Source organism: Aotus nancymaae, unplaced genomic scaffold (genome assembly GCF_030222135.1).
Source record: "Aotus nancymaae isolate 86718 unplaced genomic scaffold, 86718_ANA_hifiasm-v0.15.2.pri h1tg000059l, whole genome shotgun sequence".
Taxonomy (NCBI): Eukaryota; Metazoa; Chordata; class Mammalia; order Primates; family Aotidae; genus Aotus; species Aotus nancymaae.
The window spans coordinates 52,663,127-52,686,065 of NW_026988473.1; the positions used below are offsets into that span (position 1 = coordinate 52,663,127).

General features: G+C 39.5%; 1 protein-coding gene across 1 annotated transcript; it reads right to left on the reverse strand.

Annotated features, from left to right (window-relative positions):
* Positions 1-1,306: 1,306 nt before the first annotated feature.
* On the reverse strand, positions 1,307-7,227 carry LOC105720013 (thyroid receptor-interacting protein 11-like). The gene is given in 2 exon segments (XM_064365555.1): positions 1,307-1,426; positions 1,429-7,227. Coding segments are annotated over 2 exon segments (5,919 nt in total).
* Between the last annotated feature and the right edge of the window lie 15,712 nt (positions 7,228-22,939).

Here is a 22,939-nt window from a genome sequence, read left to right on the forward strand (position 1 = left end):
ACCCTGAAATATTATATATTTGTTTTAATTACTAATATATAATTTTAAAAGCCTTAATTATTATAATAATAATTTATCAGTGCCTCTCAAGGCACTGATAATACAGATTTTCTAGACATTTTTATCTTTGAAGATATAAAGATATATTTATATGCTCTCTATATTACTTTTGTCAGTTGCCTATGTGGTAATATTTTCTCTCAGATTGTGTCTTTGAACTTTGTGCAAAAGAGTAGTGGGTCCTAGATTTTTGAGTTCTTAATCTAGTGAACATATGAGACTTTCTTTAAGAAAAATGATAAAAGTTAAAATTCAAAAGTTCTTATGAAAATCAGTATTGATTTAGAATGTGAAAATAAATCACGTATTACAAATTTGAAAAAGCTGAGAATAACCACAAATATTACAATTCTCAAAATCTTTTTTTTTTTTTTTAACTTGAACTTTTATTTTAGATACAGGCCTACATGTGAAGATTTGTTGCATGGGAGTATTGTGAGATGCTGAGGTTTGGAATACAGATCCCATCACCCTGGTAGTGAGCATAGTACTTGATAGGTAGTTTTTTAACCCACCTTCCTCCCCCATCCTCTAGTAGTCTACAGTGTCTATTGTTCCTATATTTATGTCCATGTTTGCTCAGTGCTTAGTTCTCACTTTTAAGTAAGAACATACGTTATTTGAGCCCCAGAGTTTGACACCAGCCTGGCAAAATAGTGAGACCCCATCTCTATTTAAAACAACTACAAAAAAAGAATCTACACACATGATAACACTACACAGGACCAAATATATACTTTGTGTCAGGGCACCTATAACCTTTCAGGGGCAATCTTACTGGCCTTTTCCCACAAAGTCCTCTAAAGATGATCAATATATGCTTCAGATCAACGTTTCACACTATGCAGAGAAGCCACTTCTTCATTTAAAAACAAAACAAAACAAAACTCTTTTGATAAACCACAATCTCTAGCTTAAATGGGCTTGGAAATCACATAAGGAAATAAAAAGCTAACATACAGCTACTGGTATTTTTGTCTCTCTGTATTTTGTAAGTTAAGATAAAAGATAAATCTTCCTAGCTTAAATTAGGTCAAATCAGAAGGAATAAAGCAGATTATGTAACAAACACTTGCTCCTGACACCTGCAGTGTCTAAAAACATTAGGAATATTTTAATTAAATTCAGAGGAAGCACAACTACAAACAAATACATGACTTTTTGCAAAAGGCCATTTTATGATAAAGTACATACGTATAGTGTTCATGGTTTATTTGAAGTGCTAGATTATCTCTGGCTGAATCCTCTATTGCTTTAAAAGGTCTTTCAACGCAACTCCAAAACTGTTATCAGGTAACACTGGCAAAGGTGTAAATGTGGGCCAAATATCTGAGATGGGTTTCAAAAGGTGATGCCAGGGCTCACCAAGTCCAAGTCCCCAAGTCCAGCTAGGTTAATAAGAGGAACAGCTGCTGAGCCAGGAGCCAAAAATGGATTTACATCTGTTCTTTTACCAGACCTGGATTCTGCTGTATCTTTAAAACTTTCTGGTGCATTTGTATATAGTGTTCTCCTTCCCAGTGAATCTAGAGGTTTCATATCATGAATAGAAAGTTTTGGTGGTGGAACAGATGAATGAGATTCTGTTTCTAGAAATTTAACAGAAAGTTCTGAAAAAGAACTATGAAGCACAGATTGCTGAATTGATTTCAAAGGTGTGTTGGGAACACTTTCTGATTCTCCTCCAAGCCACCCAGTCATCCACCCGGTAACACCGCCCTAACTGTCATGAAACAACTGCTCCATCTCCTCCCTTCTCACACCCAGGATGCTCCCTATCAACTGTAACACTTCATGACGCAGATTTTTCGGTGCCTGGAAATGACTGATGAAGAGGTTTCTCATTAGGACTTTGTCCACTTTTCCTTCTGAGGTGTTTCCTAAGTTCATCAATTTCTTTTGTACATCATCCAGAATTTCTGGTTGGACCTCATTTTGTTTTCTAAGTTCTTCAATTTGTTCTTTAAGTCTTGATGCTGAATCCAGTGCGGTATTTGCTACAACCAAATGTTCCTGTAATGATAACACTTTTCTTTCCAGATGTTCCTCCTTTTTCTTCCATTCATCTCTAAGATGTATGTGCTTTTCTAGCTCAGCAGAACACATAGCTTTTTCCTCTTGTTGGAAACGCTGTAGTACCATCTGCAGGTTGGCCGGTGACACAGCATACTGCTTTACTTCTTCCTGAGAGGCAGAAAGCTGCAGCACACTTTCATCCCTTTGCTTGGAGACTACATTCAGTTGTTCTTGCAATGATTCTACCTGCACACTGGCTTGATGGCTTGCATTTTTCATTGCGTTAGAGGATGAAACTAGCTTTTCCTCCAATACTGTGGCTTTCTTTCTTAGTTTAGCCTCTCTATCTTCTGCGGCCAAAGCCTCATGGGTGTAAGAATCTTCTGATTCTAGAAGATGATTATGCAATCTCTCTAGCTCCTGGCTTGACCGAAATTTGTTGTCACGTAAATGTTGAACCTCAATCTGTAGGGCAGTGTTTTCCATTTGCTTTTGTTTCAGGGACAACATGACTTGGTCTCTCTCCTGTTGAAACACAGCTATCTTCTCCTGCATTAATTTAACTGCCTTTATGAGCTGATTTAACTCCTTAATCTTGCCCTGTTCTTTTTCTTTTGATAGCTCTTCAAAAGCAAGTGCCTTCTCCTTCATTGAATGGCACTCAAACTCTTTTTCTTGCAGCATCATAGAAAACTTCATGTTAGTCTCTTGCAATGCTTGATATTCTGTTTCCTTTTCTCTGGATGTTTCTACTATATTTTCATTTTCTCCTTTTAGTTTGCCAATGTCCATCACTAGAATTAATATTCTCTCCTTCAGGTTTGTGACTCCCTGCCTCAAAAGTTTGTTTTCATTTACTTTGTTAGTGAGTTTTTTATTGGAAGAAAGTAATTGATTACTTTTGGCTTTGATTAAAATATCTTTTCCCTTAAGTAACATTTGCAAAACATCTTGTTTCTCCTTTAGCTGCTTAATTTGTGAATCAGTTTTTTCGTGTTCTTTTCTTTCTAGCTCTGAGGTGGCAGCAATTGAATCAGACAATCTCTGATTATTTGCCTGGAGCGTTCTAATTGTTGCATCTTTTTCCTGTAGTGCTTTTCTGAGCTCTTCTAGCTCTTGCTGTAGCAATTCAGAAGATTCATTCAATACATCAGACTTACTTGCTCTAAGAGACTCTGCTGACTGGGGAGTCAGCAATGATGCTGAAGACAGCTGGGGTGAGATAATACCAAGTTTTCCTAAAAGAAGATCCTTGGTATTGCAGAGCTCCCCAATGCTGTGCTGAAGTTGTGCTACTTCCTGCATCAAATTTTTGAGTTTGGTTTCATTCTGCTCATAACTTTGGATCAGGCCAGTATAGTCCACTTGAAATTTAGAATTATTATCACTGTCAATCAAAACTTGTGCCTGAAGTTGGTGAAGTTCTTCCTGAAGCTGGGTGGACTCACGTTGCATATTTTGTACTGTGGTCATCACCTGCTGTTTCCACTCTTCCATTTTCTTTACTTGCTGTTTTAACTTGCCACGTTCCTGTAAGAGCTCCTCAAATTGATTACTATTAACACCTCCAACCTCATTACCAGTGCTGGATGTTCGTAAAACTGCCAATAAGGTCTGACATTTTTGATTTAGTGCATCTGTTTTGATGTCTTTCTCTCGAATGATACGTGATAAATTCTGAATAGATACTCTAAACATATCTTGGCAACTACTTTCAAATCTAGTGGACAAGTTCTTATTTTCATCTTGCAGTTTGATGAGAGCTGTTTCTTTGGCAGCAACTCTGTCCATCATTTTGTGATATTTTCTTTTTAGATTATTTTCCCTAATCTTCTTATTCAAAACAGTGAAAAGCTGTTCTCTTTCCATAGCATAGGGCTGCAGGCGCTGTCGAAGGTAAACAACATCTTGATTACAGGAAGCTGAAGGCATTCTAGCCTGAAGAGCTTGTATCTCCAAATCTTTCTGCTGAATGATCTGAGGTGGTTTACCAACTTCATCTTTGGACAACTGATCAATCAGTTTAGTTAAAGCTATATTGTTTTCATTTGTAAGTTTAATCTCCAGTTCTCGCTCTTTGATTCCTTTCACTAATCTTTCCGTTTCAGCTTTAGATAAATCATGCTCTTCACTTCCATTTTTTAAATTAAGGCTCTGAACTTTGGTTTCTTGAAAAACATCAGAGTTATCCGTTTGAATCTTCTGCTTTTCTTCATAAAACTGGGTTTTCATTGATTCAGTTGTTTCTTGCAAACACTTAACTTCCTCATTGTTCTCCAAACAGAGCTGGGCATGCGTGGCGTGCCTTTGTTCATGCTGGTGTCTCAACTCATCCATGTCCTTCTGCTCTTGTAAAGACTGAATTAGTTGCATCTTACTCTGGTTTTGATCTTCAGTTATCTTTGGATAGTGTTCAGTTTCCTCTTCAAGATGATCCTTGATCATGTTCAGTTGAGATACCTCAGATTCTAGTTCAGTAACACTATCAAGGGTTTTTGGATCAGCCACAGGTGCAGTTCGACTCTGCTGTTCCCGAAACCATTCCAGTTTTTCTTGCAGATGATTATTTTCTTCTTTCATGGATCCAAGACTTCTGCCCCTTTCCAGTATGGTCTGTCCTAAAATTTCATGTTTTCTTAAGGCCTGAGAATATTTATCCAATTCCTCCTGCAACTTTGAACTATTTTCTTGAAGGTTTTCAATAACAATTTCTGTCTTGTTTAAAAGTTGTGTCATTTGCTTCTGCTCTTCTAGACTAGATGACAAAATATCCTTAATTTCTTTATGATCAATATCCATTTGTCCAATATTCTTTTTGAGTTCTGCTATTTCAAAGTCTTTCTTTTGATTGAGTTTAATTAAATGCTCACGTTCCAGCTGCAAGGCAGAGGTATTCAAGTTACATGCATTTGACAATTCTTCAATGGTTTTTTCATGCTTGTTTGCTTCTTCCAATAGCTTCTTTTTAGCCTGACACAATTCTGCTTCTATCTCTCCTTTTTCCATTTTTAGAGTCTCCACAATGGTGTTGTTTTCAAGAGAAAGCTGATTGCTACTAGCAATATATTCTTCCAGCTGATGCCTCACATCTTCACATGCTGAAACTAACTTTTCATTTTCCATTTTGACATCAAAAGCAACTTTCTTCAAATTTTCATTGAGCTGCTCTAATTCTGAAAGACTTTGCTTTAAGTTTCTAACTTCGGTTTCTTTTTCTTTAATTAAGTTGTCCTTAAAATTACTACTAGAGTCTTGATTTAAAGAGTGAGTTAACTCATTCCTGACTCTAGAAAGCTCCTCGTCATTTTGTCTAATATGCTCTTTAAGTTCCACATTCTCCTTCTGGATGCTTACATTATTTTTTTGTGATTTATTTAGCTCATCTTCTAAATCTTCTATTTTGTCCTCAAGTTTCTGCTTGGTTAAATGTAAATCATTTATGGCCATTTCACTTTGAAGTAATGTTTGTTTTTGCACATCTAACTCTTTAGTAATGTCCATTTTATCATCTTCAAGTTGATGGACTTTCTTTTTTTCATCATTTAGATCTTGTTTCAGTTTACTGATGATGAAATCTCCTTCAGTTTGTTGTTTTGATAGCTGATCTTTTATCAAAAGCATGTGCATTTTAGCATCTTGATTCTGTCTGTCCAATTTTTCTATCTTAGCTATCAGGATTTTCTTTTCACTAATACTCTGATTGAGTTCTTGTTCCTTTGCTTCCAAATTAAGTCTTAAATTATATAATTCTGAATCCAAACTTACGTCTCTTGTAGCTGTACTTTTGATTAGTTCATATTCATTGTTTGATTTTAAAAGTGATATCTGAAGTTCTTCTTTTTCTTGACTCAGCAATGACTTCTCTTTTTCTAGGTCTTCAATATGCATTTTAAGTTTCAGATTGTCTTCAACAAGACTGTTATCCTGGTTTAAACTAATCAGTCTCATTATTTCATTTTTGGCATCAGACAGTGCTTGTCGTAGTCTGAACACTTCTTCCACTGATGCACTCTGTGCAATAATTCTTTCCTTTTCTGTCACAGTATCACTTTGCTTCATACCATAGGGCTGCAATTCACTACACTCCAATTTCAAGTTTTCACATTCTTCTATTACTTGTATCTTTTCCACATTTAGCTGTTCTTGTTCTTTCCTCAACATATCTCTATCATTTTCTGCAGAAGATAATTTTTTATTTATATCTTTTATTTTATCCTCAAGTTCTTCAATTTTTTTGGTAGACTCCACTTTTTCTGTTTGTAGAAATTGAATAGTTTTTTGCATCTCATAGATTTTAGAGTGATCGGTTTCTGTAGCTCCAAGGCCACCTTGTTGTAACAGATTTGTGAGTTCTTCAATTCGTTTTTCATAGTCACTTAATTCTGCTTGATGTCGTTGACTTTTTTCTGTCAATTTCTGTTGGTACACATTCTGCAGTACTGACATTTCATGTTGATGGTCATCTATTTCCTGACTTCGTTTCTGTTTCAGTTCCTTAATGATATTTTGTAGTTTGTTTATTTCTCTTTGAGCAGAGCTATGTGTTCTTCGTGCTGTTGAAGTGTGACCAATATCCCTCCAATAGACAACTTCAGACTTAAGTCCTGGAACTTCATTTGAGAATCGGTTTATTTGTTGTTGGGACGAAATTACACCATTAAAGTCCATGTCATCATCATGGAAAGCTGAAGGATGATGACTAATCCCATAAGTGAAAAAAGATGCAGTAGTTGCTGGTACACCACCAGCTCCTGAAGGTACTGACTGAGCAGCCGACTGCAGTTTCAGCATCTGGTCCTGGAGCACGGTATGTCTGGCTTTAAGATGGTGGATTTTTACCTGTTTTTGTTGAAGTTGATTTTGGTAACTTGTAGATCGGTGTCTCATTTGAAGCTCTGATGCTTCATGTTTCTCTTGTAGATCAATACAAAGTTTCTTACACCTTTTATTCTCTGATGTCAAGATTTCATGAATGTCTTCAATTTCCTTTGTCATAAAATCAGGTAATTCTGCTTCCACTTCCTCCGTGCTCCTAGTCAGCATAAACTTTGTAAAGCTTGAAATCTGGCCAGTCAGGGAAGCCAGGCTGCCCCCGACTTGACCCAGAAACGGGTCCCATCCGAAGCTGAGGCCCCCAAACCAGGACGACATTGTGGTGAGTTTAGCGGCCGACTCGGTCCACTCGGAAAAAAAAAACATTTAGCACTGTCGGACGATCCGACCAAATAACCTTGAACACCTCCCTTCACAAGACTAGTTCAAATGCGCAGGATTCCCAGGCAATGTGGGCTCCAGGTTCTGCTGAGGAACACAGAGGCCTGACCTGGGACTTTACCAGGGGCCCTCCTCTAGTGACACCGTCACCCACGCGGGGCCTTCTGCTCATTCCCACCATCCAGATTGGGCCAGTTCTACTTCTGCTTTAGTGACTCTCCCCAGTTCCCTGGGGCAATTCCTGCCAACTCACCAGCCACCATGACACTCGCCAACAATTTTTTTTTAAGTTTGGGATACATGTGCAGAATGTATTTCACTTCTTGAGGCTGGCTTTTTTTCACTCAGCATAACTCCCTTGAGACTTTTATTGTTGAGCATATACTCCAGATATATCACTTAGTTTTAACAGCTAAGATATTTATTTAAAGATACCATCTTTAAACATTTCCTTACATAAATTCATACAACTTTGATGTAAGTGTTAAACCATAAGCTGCATCTACATAAGTATACTTAGCAACATCACTGAACGTGCCACTTCCTGATATATGAGGTACAGCAATCCAAGAGTTAACTATTCTCATGATGGTGGCCACTGAGGGCAGTGAAACCACTTTGATAGCACAAGTACCCAGATGTCTGAAACTTAAGAGACTATTTCTTTAATTTTTTAATGAACTCATCATAAAAAAGTCCTGACTTGAAACTTAACTGTATCTGGATGTTCATATTTTTATTAGTTGTTGAACTTGTATATTTAAAAAGACATTTCTTGCTAATTTTGTAAACTGCAATATTCCTTTAAAATAGAAATGTTTATAGAACAAAGAAAGATGAAAAATGAAATAAATTTAAATATGTAAATAGGTCTGGCTCAGGCCAGAACTAAATTTGGTTGTTTGCAAGTTTTGCTGTGATTAACTGTAGTTTCTAATATATTTGGAAGACTGGAAGTCTTAATTACATGTGCAGGGATGAAACAAGATGTTTTGCAAAAGTTATTTAAGGGACAAGACATCTTAATTAAAGCCAAAAGTGATCAATTACTGTCTTCCAATGAAAACATATACAAAGATAAACCATATTTTGGGCCATAAAGCACTTTTTTTTTTTGTGGAGATGGGGTTTTGCTTTGTTGTCCATGCTGTAGTGAAGTGGTACCACGATGGGTCATTACAGCCTTGACCTCCTGGGCTCAAATAGTCCTCCCATTTCAGCTTCCCAAGTAGCTAGAACTAGATGTGTACCACTACACCCAGATAATATTCCTTTTTTTTTTTTTTTGTAGTGTTGGGATCTTACTGTGTTGCCCAGGCTGGTCTAAAACTCCTGAGTTCAGGTGATCCTCCTGCCTCTGCCTCCCAAACTCCTAGGATTATAGGCATGAGCCACTGTGCCTGGCCATGAAACAAGTCTTAAATGAATTCAAAAGGATTCAAGTCATTAAAAAATGATATCTGGCCGGGCGCGGTGGCTCAAGCCTGTAATCCCAGAACTTTGGGAGGCCGAGGCGGGTGGATCACGAGGTCAAGAGATCGAGACCATCCTGGTCAACATGGTGAAACCCCGTCTCTACTAATACAAAAAATTAGCTGGGCACGGTGGCGCGTGCCTGTAATCCCAGCTACTCAGGAGGCTGAGGCAGGAGAATTGCCTGAACCCAGGAGGCGGAGATTGCGGTGAGCCGAGATCGCGCCATTGCGCTCCAGCCTGGGTATCAAGAGCGAAACTCCGTCTCAAAAAAAAAAAAAAAAAAAAAAAAAAAAAAATTATATCTGATTACAATGGAATTAGGTATCATTAACAGAAAGGTTCTTGAGAAATCTCAAATATTTGTAAATTAAAAAATACAAGTAATCTATGGTTTAAAAAGAAGGAAAAGTAAATTTAAAAATATTTTAAACTAAATGACAACAGCAATACAACATTAGAAGATATTACTAAAACAGTATTTAGGGATAAATTTGTAGCACCAAATGTATATATTTTGAAAGGAGAATGAACTCAGACAACTCAAGACATCAGCTTCCATCATAAGAAACCAGAAAAACGAGATCATCCTGGTCAACATGGTGAAACCCCGTCTCTACTAAAAATACAAAAAAATAGCTGGGCATGGTGGCATGTGCCTGTAATCCCAGCTACTCAGGAGGCTGAGGCAGGAGAATTGCCTGAACCCAGGAGGCAGAGGTTGCACTGAGCCGAGATCGCGCCATTGCACTCCAGCCTGGGTAACGAGCGAAACTCCGTCTCAAAAAAGAAAAGAAAAGAAAAGAAAAGAAATCAGAAAAGAAGAGCAAATTAATCCCGAGAGAGGTAGGAGAAATTGGATAGTATGAATAGCTTTTTTTTTTTTTTGAGTCAGAGTCTCACTTTGTCACCCAGACTGGAGTGCAGTAGTCCAATGATAGCTCACTGAGTGTGGCCTTGACCTCAAGTGATCTTCCCATTTCAGCCTTCTAGCTGGGATTTAAGGCACATGCTACCATGCCTGGCTAATTTTTTTTTTTTTTTTAATTTTTTATAGAGATGAGGTCTCACCATGTTGCACAGACTGGTCTCGAACTTCTAGATTCGAGTGGTCCTCTTGCCTTGGCTTCCTCAAGTGGTAGGATTGTAGACAAGAGCTATCATGGCTGGTCCTTAGTAGCTTTTTGTGTGTTAAAGGAATAAAAATTGTAGTAAAAGTCTACTTACAAAGAAAACTCTAGGTCCAGATAGTCTCAGTGGTGAATTATACCAGTTAAGGAAAAAATAGGGCTGGGTGCAGTGATTCATGCCTGTAATCCCAGCACTTTGGAAGGCCGAAGTGAGTGGAACATGAGGTCAGGAGTTCAAGACCAGCCTGGCCAACATGGTAAAACCCCGTCTCTACTAAAAATACAAAAAAAGTAAGTTGGGTGTGGTGGCGCACACCTGTACTACCAGCTACTTGGGAGGCTGAGGCAGGAGAATCCTTTGAACTGGGGAGGCAGAGGTTGCAGTGAGCCAAGATCACGCTGTTGGACTCCAGCCTGGGCAACAAAAGTGAAACTCTGTCTCAAAAAAAGAAAAAAAAAAAGGAAAAAATAGCGTCAGTTCTATATGTTTTAAAAGACACTGAAGTGGAAGGAATTTTTTACAAGACTCATGATGCTAGCATTACCGGGATACCAGCATCAGACAAATACATTTTAAGGAAATTACAGACCAATATGTCTCATAAATATAATTGCAAAAATCTAAACAAAGTTTCAGCAAATCTAATTCAACAGTTTCTTATAAGGATAAGACGTCAGGACTCCATGTTTGGGTTCCCTTCCACGAACACTCCCTGCATGGAAGCCATCTTTCTCTCTCCTGGATTTTCCCTCTGGAGTGTCCTTCCACACTCTCTGGTGGAAGCCTCTCTTCCCCTCCTAAACTCCATCCATCTCTCTCTATTCCCTTCCGCTCAATGTGGAAGCTGCTTTCCTCCCCTGGAATCCATCTTTCTGGTTTCTCTCACTCAGTGTGAGAGTTAGCTGTTTCTCTCTCTCTCTCTAAATAGGAAAAAAAAAAAAAAAAAAAAAAGGATAAGATGTCATAACCATATGGGGTTTATCCCAGAATGTAGGGTTGGTTTAATGTTCAAAAAAATCAGTAGTGTAATTCACCATATTTACAAACTAAAAAGCAAAAATCACATGATCATTTCAATAGATGCAGGAAAATCATCTGACAAAATTCAATATTCAGTATTATAAAGACTCTCAGCAAACTAGGAGTGGAAGTGAACTTTCCCAGTCTGCTAATATGCTTCTATGAAAAACTCTATTAGCTGACCTTATATTTACTGGTGAAAAACTGGACACTTTTTTTTTTTTTTGAGATTGAGTCTCGCTCTGTCACCCAGGCTGGAGTGCAATGGCACTATCTCAGCTCACTGCAACATCCGCCTCCCGGGCTCAAGCGATTCTTCTGCCTCAGCCTCCTGAGTAGCTGGTATTACAGACACATGCCACTGTGCCCAGCTAGACATTTTTTTTTAAAAAAAGAAGATGGGATGTCCACTTTTACCAGTTCAATTTGATGTAGCTCTGAAGGTTCTAGCCCATTCCATCAGTTAAGAGAAGGAAATACATGGTATTCAGATTGGAAATAAATGAATAAAACTATCCTATTCACAGATGACCTGATTGTCTATGTAGAAAATCTGAGGAATCCTACTAGAACGAATGAGTTAGTATAGCAAAATTGTGGGATAGAAGAGCGGTATGCAAAAACCAATTGTGTTTCTATACATTAGCAGAGAACAATCAGAAATGAAAATGAAAGAGTAGTATTTTCAAAAGCATCAAAAATATGAACTACTCAGGGATAAGTCCAACAAAATATGTAAAAGAAAATTAAAACTACAAAATATTGCTGCAAGAAATTAAAGAATACCTAAATAAGATACAGTTGATTCTCATTATTTATGGATTCTTTACTTGGGAATTGGCTTACTAATTTTTTTTTGTAACCCCGAAACCAATACTTGCAGTGCTTTTGTGGTCATTCTTGGACACTTGCAGGGCCAAAACATTTTGAGTCATCCAGTGCACACATTCCCAGCTGAGATCAAAGAAGACGGTGCTCTGCTTTCTTATTTTGGCTTTCATACTGTAAGCAAATAGCCCTTTCTTGGTTTACTGAGTGCTACATTTTTTAAGTGTTTCACTTTTTGTTGGTTATTTTGATGTTTAAAGTGGACCCCAAGTATAATGTTTAAGTGCCATATAGTGTTTGTAAGTACAAAGAGGCTCTAATATGCCTTATGGAGAAAATATGTGTATTAGGTAAGCTTTATTCAGGCAGGAGTTAAACAGTGCTGTTGGACATGAGTTCAATACTAATGAATCAATAACATATATTAGTAGTACATATTAAACAAGAGGTCTTTAAACAGAAACACATAAAACATGGTATATAATCAGTTGACAAAAATGTGACCAAAAGCTTGCAAGAACCTAATCCTTTAGTTTCCCTGGGAGCAATGGTTCAGTAATTGCTAATTCATGTAATAGCCATTGACATATTGTTATCTCAATAATGAGAAATGACTGTAAATCCTGTTAATGGGTTGGAAGACTCAACTTTGTTAAAATGTTGATATTCACCAAATTATAGATTTAAGAGATCTATTTCAATCTTTGCAGGCTTTTTTGTAGAAATGGACAAAATTCATATGGAACTTTAAAGAACTTAAAACAACTGTGAAAAAGAACAGTGTGGGAGCCAACACTACCTAATTTCAAGAATTATAAAGCTATAGTAAAAGTAGTTTGGCATAAAAATAGGTAAATAGGCAGGAGAATTGCTTGAACTTGGGAGGCAGAGGTTGCAATGAGATGAGATTGCACCACTGCACTCCAGCCTGAGTGACTGAGTGAGACTCCATCTCAAAAAAGAAAGTAAATAGATCAGTGAAAACAGAATAGGTAGTCCAGAAATAAACTCATATATATGTAGATAACTAGTAATTTTGACAAGGGCATAAAGGCTATGTAGTGGGAGAAACAGAGCCTTTTCTACAACTGGAAGTAATGGGATATTGATATATAAAAAATGAATTATGTATCATTTGAATTTGAATTTTTTTTTTATTTTTTATTTTTAAGACAGTCTCACTGCTGCTTAGGCTGGAGTGTAGTGGCACCATCTCAGTTCACTGCAACTTCTGCCTCCCAGGTTCAAGTGATTCTCTTGCCTCCGCCTCCTGAATAGCTGAAACTATAGGCACTCACCACCATGCCTGGCTAAGTTTTGTATTTTTAGTAGAGACAGGGTTTCATCATGTTGGCCAGGCTGGTCTCGAACTCCTGACCTCTAGGGATCTACGTGCCTCGGCCTCCCAAAGATCTGGGACTACAGGCATGAGCCACTGTGCCCGGCCAAATTTTTATTTCTTTATCATTCTTTTGAACAGATATGTTTACTCAACAAATTATATGAATTAATTGTGTGTACATTTGCCCTTTTTTTCTATTGGCTTTTAAAAAATTTATATTATCTTTTTATCTTATGAATGTTAACAGTTTGTCTTCACATTTTTTTTTTTTTTTGAGGTGGAGTCTCGCTCTCTTGCAGAGCCTACATAGCAATGGCGTGATCTTGGCTCACTGCAACTTCCACCTCCCTGGTTCAAGCCATTCTCTTGCCTCAGCCTCCCAAGCAGCTGGGATTACTGGCACCCTCCATCATGCCTGGCTAATTTTTGCATTTTTGTAGAGACAGGGTTTTACCACATTGGCCAGGCTGGTCTTGAACTCCTGACCTCAGGTGATCTGCCCACCTTGGCCTTCCAAAGTACTGGGATTTCAGACATGAGCCACTGTGCCCAGCCTGTCTTCACATATTGCATGTATTACTTCCCCAGCATGTAGACTCTTTTTTAGTATCATATGTGATATGTTTTGCTTTATGGAAGTTTTATATTTTTATGTTTTTAACTGTCAGATTTTGCCTCTATAGCTTCTAGGTTCCTTTTCATATCTAGGAAGGCCTTCTGTATTACAGGAATATGACAGATATTTAGCCAAGTTTCTGTGATGTTTTTGTATTTTACATTTTAATATTTCTGAAATTTATCTTTGTGTTTATGTGAGAGAGGAACTTAAATTTTTTCCTAAGGGATAGACTGCTAAAATGGAGCAGTTTGACACCTGGGTAGCTCAGTGATAATTTTGCTTGGACAGCCTTAGGTTAGGGTCTAATTTGAAAACAGAGGTTTATTTTAGTTAATAGCTGTGGACAGATAGTCACATTGCTCCTAGAAGGCAAGAGCCCATGAAAGGGTCCTTTGCTCTTTTGATTTTTTCCTTTTTTTTTTTTAATTGCATTTTAGGTTTTTGGGTACATGTGAAGCTAGACTCATGTAAAATCGGACCCCAAATCATGAAATATTTACATAGAAATGTAAAAATATATGTGCAAGATTTGTATGCTGAAAACTAGAAAACACTGATGAGAGAAATCACAGAAGAAATAAATGGGCAGCCAAACTGTGTCCATGGCTTGGGAGACTCAACACTGTTGTCTATTGAAGAAACTAAATATAGAAACTAAACCATAGAATCAATGCAATCCCAACTGAAAGCCCAACAAGCTTTTGGGGGTGGGGAGAAGAGGATTAGAAATCCACAAGCTGATTTTAAATTTTACATGGCAAAGCACAGTAACTAGAACAGTCAAAAACATTTTGAAGAACCACTGATTTTAAGACTTACTGTAAGTTATCAAGACAGTGTGACATTGGAGAAAGAACAGACACATAGACCAATGGAACAGAACAGTCAAGAACTAGACCTACATGTCAATTCAACAAATATACTAAGATAATTCAATGAAGAAAAGATCATCTTCCCAACAAACTATGTTAGCACAATTGGACATCCATAAGTTAAAAAAATGCCAAGTACATATTACACCACCTGCAAAAATTAATGAGAAATGAATCATAGACCACAGTCTAAAATCTAAAACTATAAAACTTCTATTGGTAAACAGGAGAAAATATTTGTGACTTTGAGGTAGGCAAACTTCTTAACAGAGCACAAAAAAGCACAAATCATAAAAAGAAAACTCAAGGAATTGGACTTCTTCAGCAATAAAATCTACCCATTTGAAAGATGCTGCTAAGGAAATGAGAAAAAAAGTTACAGACTAGAAGAAAATATTTGCAAATCACATATCTGATAAAAGACTGCTACCCAGAAGATAGAAAGAATTTTCACAGCTCAATAATGATGATAATAAACAATTAAAAATGGACAAAAGTTTTAACTAATACTTTGCTGAAGAAGGTAGAGATGGCGATAAACAATAAAAAGAGGTCCAATATCATTACTCATTAGAAAAACACAAGTTAAAATCGAATGAGCTATCACCTTAAACCCATTAGAAAGGCTTTTAAAAACATGACAATATTAAGTGTTGACAAGGATGTAAAAATGGTACAGCCTCTTTGAAAAAGACTTTGGCAGATTTTGTAGACTTAAACATACGCTTACATGTGACCTAGCACTCCCATTCTTAGGATTTCATTCCAGGGAAATAGCGACATATGTCTCCACAAAATATATGTACATGATTGTTTATAGTGGCTTTATTCATAATTGTCCCAAACTAAAAACAACCCAAATGTCCGTCAGCGGGTGAATGAATACGCTACTTGTGGTTCAACCATAGAATGAAAGACGGTTTAGCAATAAAAAGGAATCAATTTTTGAGAAGCACAACTTGATGCAAGCTGAATTTATTCTGATGAGTGAATGAAGACTGACCCAAGAGGCTACATACTGTATGATTCCATGTCTATGACATTTTAGGGAGGGCAGGAAGCTGCAGAAACTGATGCCAGATCAGTACTTGCCAGGCCTTGGACTGGAAAGAAAGAGACTGGCTAAAATGGGCACGAGGGCTCTCGCTTGAGCCGAATGAAACCTTCTATATTGTGGTGTTGTGTTACATAGACATGGAGATTGTGGTGGCTGTTGCATAGATGTATGAGTTAGTCAAAATTCATACAACTAGACATCTAAATGGGGTAAATTTTTGTAAATGTAAATTATGGGCCAATAAACCTGACTTCTAGAAAAAGACCCTAGAAGAGTACCTGCAGAGTGATCTTCAGGTGGCCTCAGACTTCAGCCCCCAGGCCCTTGAAGCAAGGCTGGGCAAGGCTTGGCCCTCTGGGTGGAGGCCTGTTTTCTCCTTCCTGTGAATTCCCATCTCCAAACACATTCCCTGTCTGTAAGGTAGATGCACAGTAAATATGAGTAAATAAATGAATAAAAGAACAAATAAGTAAGTGAGTGTTTGCAGGAAACTAAAGTAGACCCTGACAATCCACAGGCCCCTGCAGTTTTCTCCAGCCTCTTCTGCTGCCACTCCCAGCACAACTCAATTTCCTACCCTTAGAATTGCCTCAAGCCTCCCCCAGCCAATCCCTGCTGCACTGGGCCATTTCACAGCTTTGTACCTTAGCACATGTGGGTCCCCATGCTTGGATCGCCCTTCATGGGAAGCTGCACCTTTAGAAAAACACACTCCTGCCCCCAGTACTCTGGGAAATATCCTGTCCCATCCTGTTGGATGATCAGGAGTTCAAGCATGTGTGTGCACAAAATAAACACCAGTGTGAAAATGTGCACACAAGAGACACCCAACAGTTCCAAGAAGGCTAAACTGGGGCAGAAAATTCCAAGTGGGAGAGAAAATTCTCTGTCTTATGGACAGCCCATTTCCCTTTTCCCTGCTAACTAGGATAATGGTAGTAGTTCGTATTCATGGAATGCTGTATGTCAGGCCCTACTGGACAGCACTGTACCTGTAGGAACCCATGTGGTGTTCCTGATAACCCTTTGCACTATCATTATTCCCACTGTACGGATCAGGGAACTGAGACACAGGTGGATTTTGGATGGGTGGTTACACACCCAGAAAGTGAGGAAGCCTGGCTCCAGAGCTGTGTACTTAACTGCTGCCACACTACAGGAATGACAGCCCTGGGGGAAAGAACTAAGAGGGGCTGGGTGAGTGTCCTGGCTTCTGAGGGCACAGCTGTTCTCCAACCCTTGCAGGCTGAAACCAGAAGATGGCGGGCATTGCAGCTGGTAGAATACAGCTGTGAGGATTGCAATCCCTGGGCTAGGGTCTGCAAGGAAACTGAGCAGTGCAGGGCCTCGCAAGCCCCAGCCATCTGGGGGCCACCCTGGCTGGCACCAGCAGGAGAGTGGGCTGGCTTCTCAGAGATCTGGGAGACTCAGCCTCCTTCCACCAGGGCTGCAATGGCCAACTCCTCCTCCCCCTCCTTTCCCACCCTGCACCGCCTCCAGACCCCAGTCCTGACTATTGCTCAATCCCCAGAAGCCCAGTTCCTGTGGGCAGTGCCTGACATGCCTGATCCTCTCTTTTCTGCAGTTCAAGGGAAAGATGAGATCTTGCACAAGGCACTCTGCATCTTCCCTTGGCTGGGAAAGGGTGGCATGGAGCCTGTCCGGCTGCTCATCTTACTCTTTGTCACAGGTAGGACCCCCTCCATGCCCTGTGATGCCTTCTTTCCTCACTTTGAGCATGTGGTTGAGGAGCAGGTGGCGGGCCCTGGAAGGAATTATGAATGAAGTGGCAGTCCTCGGTATGCCTGAGTGTCCTGTTCTGCACTCCTCTCCTCCCTACTCTGCCCATATTCACACCCTCCTTCCCTACCCTGTATCAAAACCCAGCCCCAGACTCTTCCTGCATGTGGACATGTAAGGGGCTGGTGGGCTCCGGTTGCATTGGGAGGGAAGGAGTGCTAACAGTGGCATCCCAGGCACTAGCTGGCAGTTGGGGAAAGCTTTGGGGGCACTGGCACTGGTAATAGCCTCTGAAATTATAAGCCATTAATTATGAGCCCCTACAGTTATAAAGGAGGAAAGAACCTTAGGATGTTCATCTGAATCTTTGGGGCACTCTCTCCTCTGCTCTGAAGGTCCTCTTGTCCTCAGCTCTTGATGGGAGGTGAGGGGCCTGGAGATTTCTGTCACTGAGTTGGGGGAAATTGACATATGAAATTTTTGTAAACAACTGTTTCTTCCCACTGAGAGAAGTGTACGTTTTGCTCCCCCAGAGCACTGGACAAACCTGGACAAGAGGAGAGATGGTGTCAAATGGAGCCTTGTTCCTGCAGCTTCCTAGATGGGGAGGGGAGGGGAAGGTGGAGTCCTGAGGTGTGAATAGGAGGTGGTCAGCTGGGAAAGGGCCACCGTCCATCTGGTCTCTCTAGTTTCAGAAGACAGGCCACCAGCTCCCCAGTGCTATCTTTCAAGCCTCTGTCACAGTAATGCTTGAAGATGGCAGGCAAGGGAGGACCAAGAGAGGAGAAGTCACAGTAGAGGGCTCTGGGGGCTTCTGCTACAGCCCCCGCCCCAGCAGTAGCCTGGTGCTCTAAGCCTGTCTCCCGCTCCCTAAGGAGGGTTTCCAAAATAGCAGTCTCATGTCTCCCCCAAAATATCTCTGAGACAGGTCCTTCCTGAAAGGGGAACAAAGCCACAGAAATAGGGAAGCTGGAAGCCAAAGGTCAGGAAAGTCGGAACCAACGTGGGCGGCTGCAGAGCAAGCGAGTGGCAGGGCAGGGAGTGCATGCCCAGCCAGCCCCAGGCTGAGAGGTCCTAGTCTCATATGACAGCAAAGAGGTGTGCAGAACAGAACTGGAGGGGGGCTTAAGACCAAGTGTCTCCAGAATAGGCCCAGACAGGGTCAGTTACTTCTCCAAAGAGGCCCAGCGAGCCCAATAATGAGAAAACCAAACCCAGATCCCAGGTTTCCTGGTTCCCAATTTCCCACAAACACATGCCTGGGCTGTGCCACCCGCTCCCAACTTGTATAAGAACCTAAGCTCCTTCCGGGCAGAATTTTTGTCTGTTTAGCTCACTGCACAGAGCAGGTGTTCAATGCATATTTGGTAAATGAAGAAGTGAATGAATGTCTCCTCCCTAAAGCTGTCCAGAGCCCACAACACCACAGTGTTCCAGGGTGTGGCAGGCCAGTCCCTGCAGGTGTCCTGCCCCTATGACTCCATGAAGCAATGGGGGAGGCGCAAAGCCTGGTGCCGCCCGCTGGGCGAGAAGGGCCCATGCCATCGTGTGATCAGCATGCACAACTTGTGGCTGCTGTCCTTCCTGAGGAGGCGGAATGGGAGCACAGTCATCACAGACGATACCCTGGGTGGCACTCTCACCATTACGCTGCAGAATCTACAACCCCACGATGCAGGCCTCTACCAGTGCCAGATCCTCCATGGCAGTGAGGCTGACACCCTCAGGAGGGTGCTGGTGGAGGTACTGGAAGGTGAGTGGGCAGTGGTTGCTTCTCTGGCCTGCCCCTGTTCCGTCCTCATGTTTTGGGTGTCTGTGTGCAGAATCACCCTCTGGACTCTGAGGGATCCTGGGAAAACCCATTGTGTGGGTCTCATCTCCCCACTCAGGGCTATCAAGGATAGTTGCGCAGATTGCTCACTGCACAAGGCGGGTCAAAATCCACCCCAGACTCCTTTCGCCAGGCTGTGCTTTCTGGTGCAGAGCTGCATCGCTTGCAAAAAGGATACCTTTCTCTACTTTGCATTAAGGCACTCTGTGACACAGTCTTTCCTTTGTATGGTTTTCAAAATTTATTTTTTAATAATTATAATTTATGGTTCTGACATTATGAAGTTTCTGCCTGCTTTTCTTTCTGACAAATTACATTTCTTGGCTTCTCCTAGGATATTTCCTTCCCATTTATAATTGTTTTCAAACGATCAAGTATTCTAAAAAAATTGTACCTAATCATTCTGAAATTAAGATACACACAATGTCAATTGAAATAATTTTTAAATTAGTTTTGTTCTGTGTTGAGCTACTAGTTGTATAAAAACATTATTTTTTATTCTGATGACATTGACTCATTGAGGAATACATATAGGAATTTAATCATGAGAACACATGTTTCTTTAGGCCATTTCACACTATGGTTGCAATTGTGTGTCTTATTATTTGATTCTACCAGATATCAAGATCCATCAGATTCACTAAGATGAGATCTGATAGATTGCGAAGTTAAAAGACAACTTCTTACAGAGTCGTATTCATTATTTGTGATACTGCTACAGGTTTGTGCCTTACAAACATAGTAACTCAATACATTTTATTTCATACAGTTCTGATTTTAAAAAATATAAAAAATAAATAAATGTGACTGTGAAAGGCCTAGGAGCTGACAGCAGAAGGCAAAAGCAGGTAGCCCAGCATGGACTGCAAAAAGAAAACCCCAGTCAGATTTTTCCCAAGGGTGGGAGGAGTGGTGTCTGAAAAGTCCCATGAGAGGAAATCTCAACTTCAGACACCTGCTACATCTAGAAGCACTCACATCAACTGTAACTTTGCTGGTCAAGTTAAGAGTTCTAAGCTTTATCTGTTCTAACTCCTCTCTTTCTCCTCAATACACTCTGGAAAGGCCATAAATATTATCTCATAATCCAGAAGGAGAAGGAGAGAAGGAAGAGAGGAATCAAACATGCCCCTACACTAACACAGATTTCCAAGTCTGAAACAAAGCTCAATTTGGGAATGAGGAAAACTTTACATTTAATGAGAGTTCACAGTTTTATAGTGTAGAGAACTGGAAGTTTTTTTGAGGAAACCAAGCAAATAAGTTATTTATTTAGTAATCAACTTCTAAAATTCCAGTCAATATTTCTAACCACACAAAAATATACATATATAAAAATTATATGTAACGGTTCTCAAAAGAGCTAGGGAATTTCTTAATAAACAAGTATCAAATATTCTTTGGCAATAAACAACCTGGTCTATTTAGACTGCTATTGAGTATGTAATTTTTTTTTTTCCTGTAAGTTCTGGGATACATGTGCAGAACGTACAGGTTTGTTACATAGGTATATATGTGTCATGGTGGTTTGCTGAACCTATCAACCCGTCATCTAGGTTTTAAGTCCTGCATGCATTAGTTATTTCTCTTAACGCTCTCCTTCCCCTCACTCCCAACCCCCAAACAGGCCTCAGTGTGTGATGTTCCCCTCCCTGTGTTCATGTGTTCTCACTGTTCAACTCTCACTTAAACGACTGAGAACATGCAGTGTTTGCTTTTCTGTTCCTGTGTTAGTTTGCTGAGAATGAAGGCTTCCAGCTTTATCCATGTCCTTCAAAGGACATGAACTCATTCTTTTTTATGGCTGCACAGTATTCCATGGTGTATATGTGCCACATTTTCTTTATTCAGTCTATCATTGATGGACATTTGGGTTGGTTCCAAGTCTTTGCTATTGTAAATAGTGCTGCAATAAATACATGTGTGTATGTATCTTTATAGTAGAATGATCTATAATCCTTCGGGTATATACCCAGTAATGGATTTGCTGGGTAAAATGGTATGTCCAGTTCTAAATCCTTGAGGAATTGCCACACTGTCTTCCACAATGGTTGGACTCATTTACACTCCCACCAACAGTGTAAACGTGTTCCTATTTCTCCACAGCCTCCTCAGCATCTGTTATTAGCCCATACCCAGGTCCAGTAATTTCAGATGTTCTCATATAGTACCTCTTTTCTTTGGGATCTGAAAACTGAAAAAAAAAATTAGGAATGTAGGAAAGTAATAATATTACTGAGCCTCATCTTGAAGGCAACTGCAGTAAAAAATCTACATAAAAATACAATAATTTTAATGTATAAATAATTGTAAGAAATGTAAGTCAAAACCACAATATCATCGCACACCCATTGCTATGGCTATTATCAAAAAGATATAACAAGTGTTGGTGAGGATGGAGAAATGGCAACTTTTGTACTGTTGGTAGAAAAGTAGACTGGTGCAACCATCATAGAAAACAGTATGACAGTTCCTCAAAAAATTAAAAATAGACCTACCATATGACCCAGTAATCCCTCCTCTGGCCATATACTCCTACAAAATGAAATTGGCACTTCATAGAGTTATCTTCACTCCAATGTTTATTGTAGTATTATTTACAATAACCAGGACATGGAAGCAACCTAAATATCCACAACAGAGTAAAGGATAAAGAAAACATAGAATAGGCCATGCCCAGTGGCTCCTGCCTGTAATCCCAACACTTTGGGAGGTTGAGGTGGGCAGGAGTTTGAGGCCAGCCTGGTAACCCCATCTCTACTAAAAAAAGAAAAAAATACAAAAATTAGCTGGGCATCATGGTGGCATACACCTGTAGTCCCAGCTACTCAGGAGGCTGAGGCAGGAAAATCTCTTGAACCCAGGAGACAGAGGTTGTGGTGAGACAAGATCACGCGACTGCACTCCAACCTGGGCGACAGAGTGAGACTCCTTTTCAAAAAAAAAGAAAGAAAAGAAAAAAAAGAAAGGGTAGAATACAATGGAATATTATTCAGTCTTTAAAAGGAAGGAAATCTTCCATTTGGAACAACATGGATGAACCTGGAGGACATTATCATAAGTGCAGTAAGCCAGACACAGAAACAGAATGTGGAATCTTAAAAGAAAATGTGTACATAGAAACAGAATAGAGGAGGAGTTGCCAGGATGTGGGGATGGGAGCAGGAAACAGGAGATGCAGGTCAAAAGGTAAAGTTGCAACGCATAGAATGAATAAATCTAGAGATCTAATGTATAGCATGAGGACTATAGTTAATAATTTGTTATTGGTATACTGAAAATTTGCTAAAGAGAGTAGATTTTAAGTGTCCTTACCATACCAAAAAAGGTAACTAAATGAGACAATCGATTTGTCAGTTTGCTTGACTGGAGTAATCATTTGACTATGTATAGGTATATTGAAACATCAAATTGCACACTTTAAATATATACAATAAAAAAGAAATAATTTTAAAATCCTGGCACAAACACTTTACACTTCAGTTTTCTGGTGGATATCTGATTAGCTTTCTAATAATTATACTGCATGTGTACTTTGATGAATTTTTGAAATTTTAGAGCATTTAAGAAGCCCTGATTTCTTCAAAAGATCCTAATTAAAGGTTAGAAGTGTTTAAGTTTGCAAACAACATTCAAATGTTTAAAAAAATTTAATCTGTTTAGTGTGTAAATTTATTAGTTTGTGTACATGCTGTGTAAATATTCAATGAAATGTTAATATTTAAATAAATTCTAG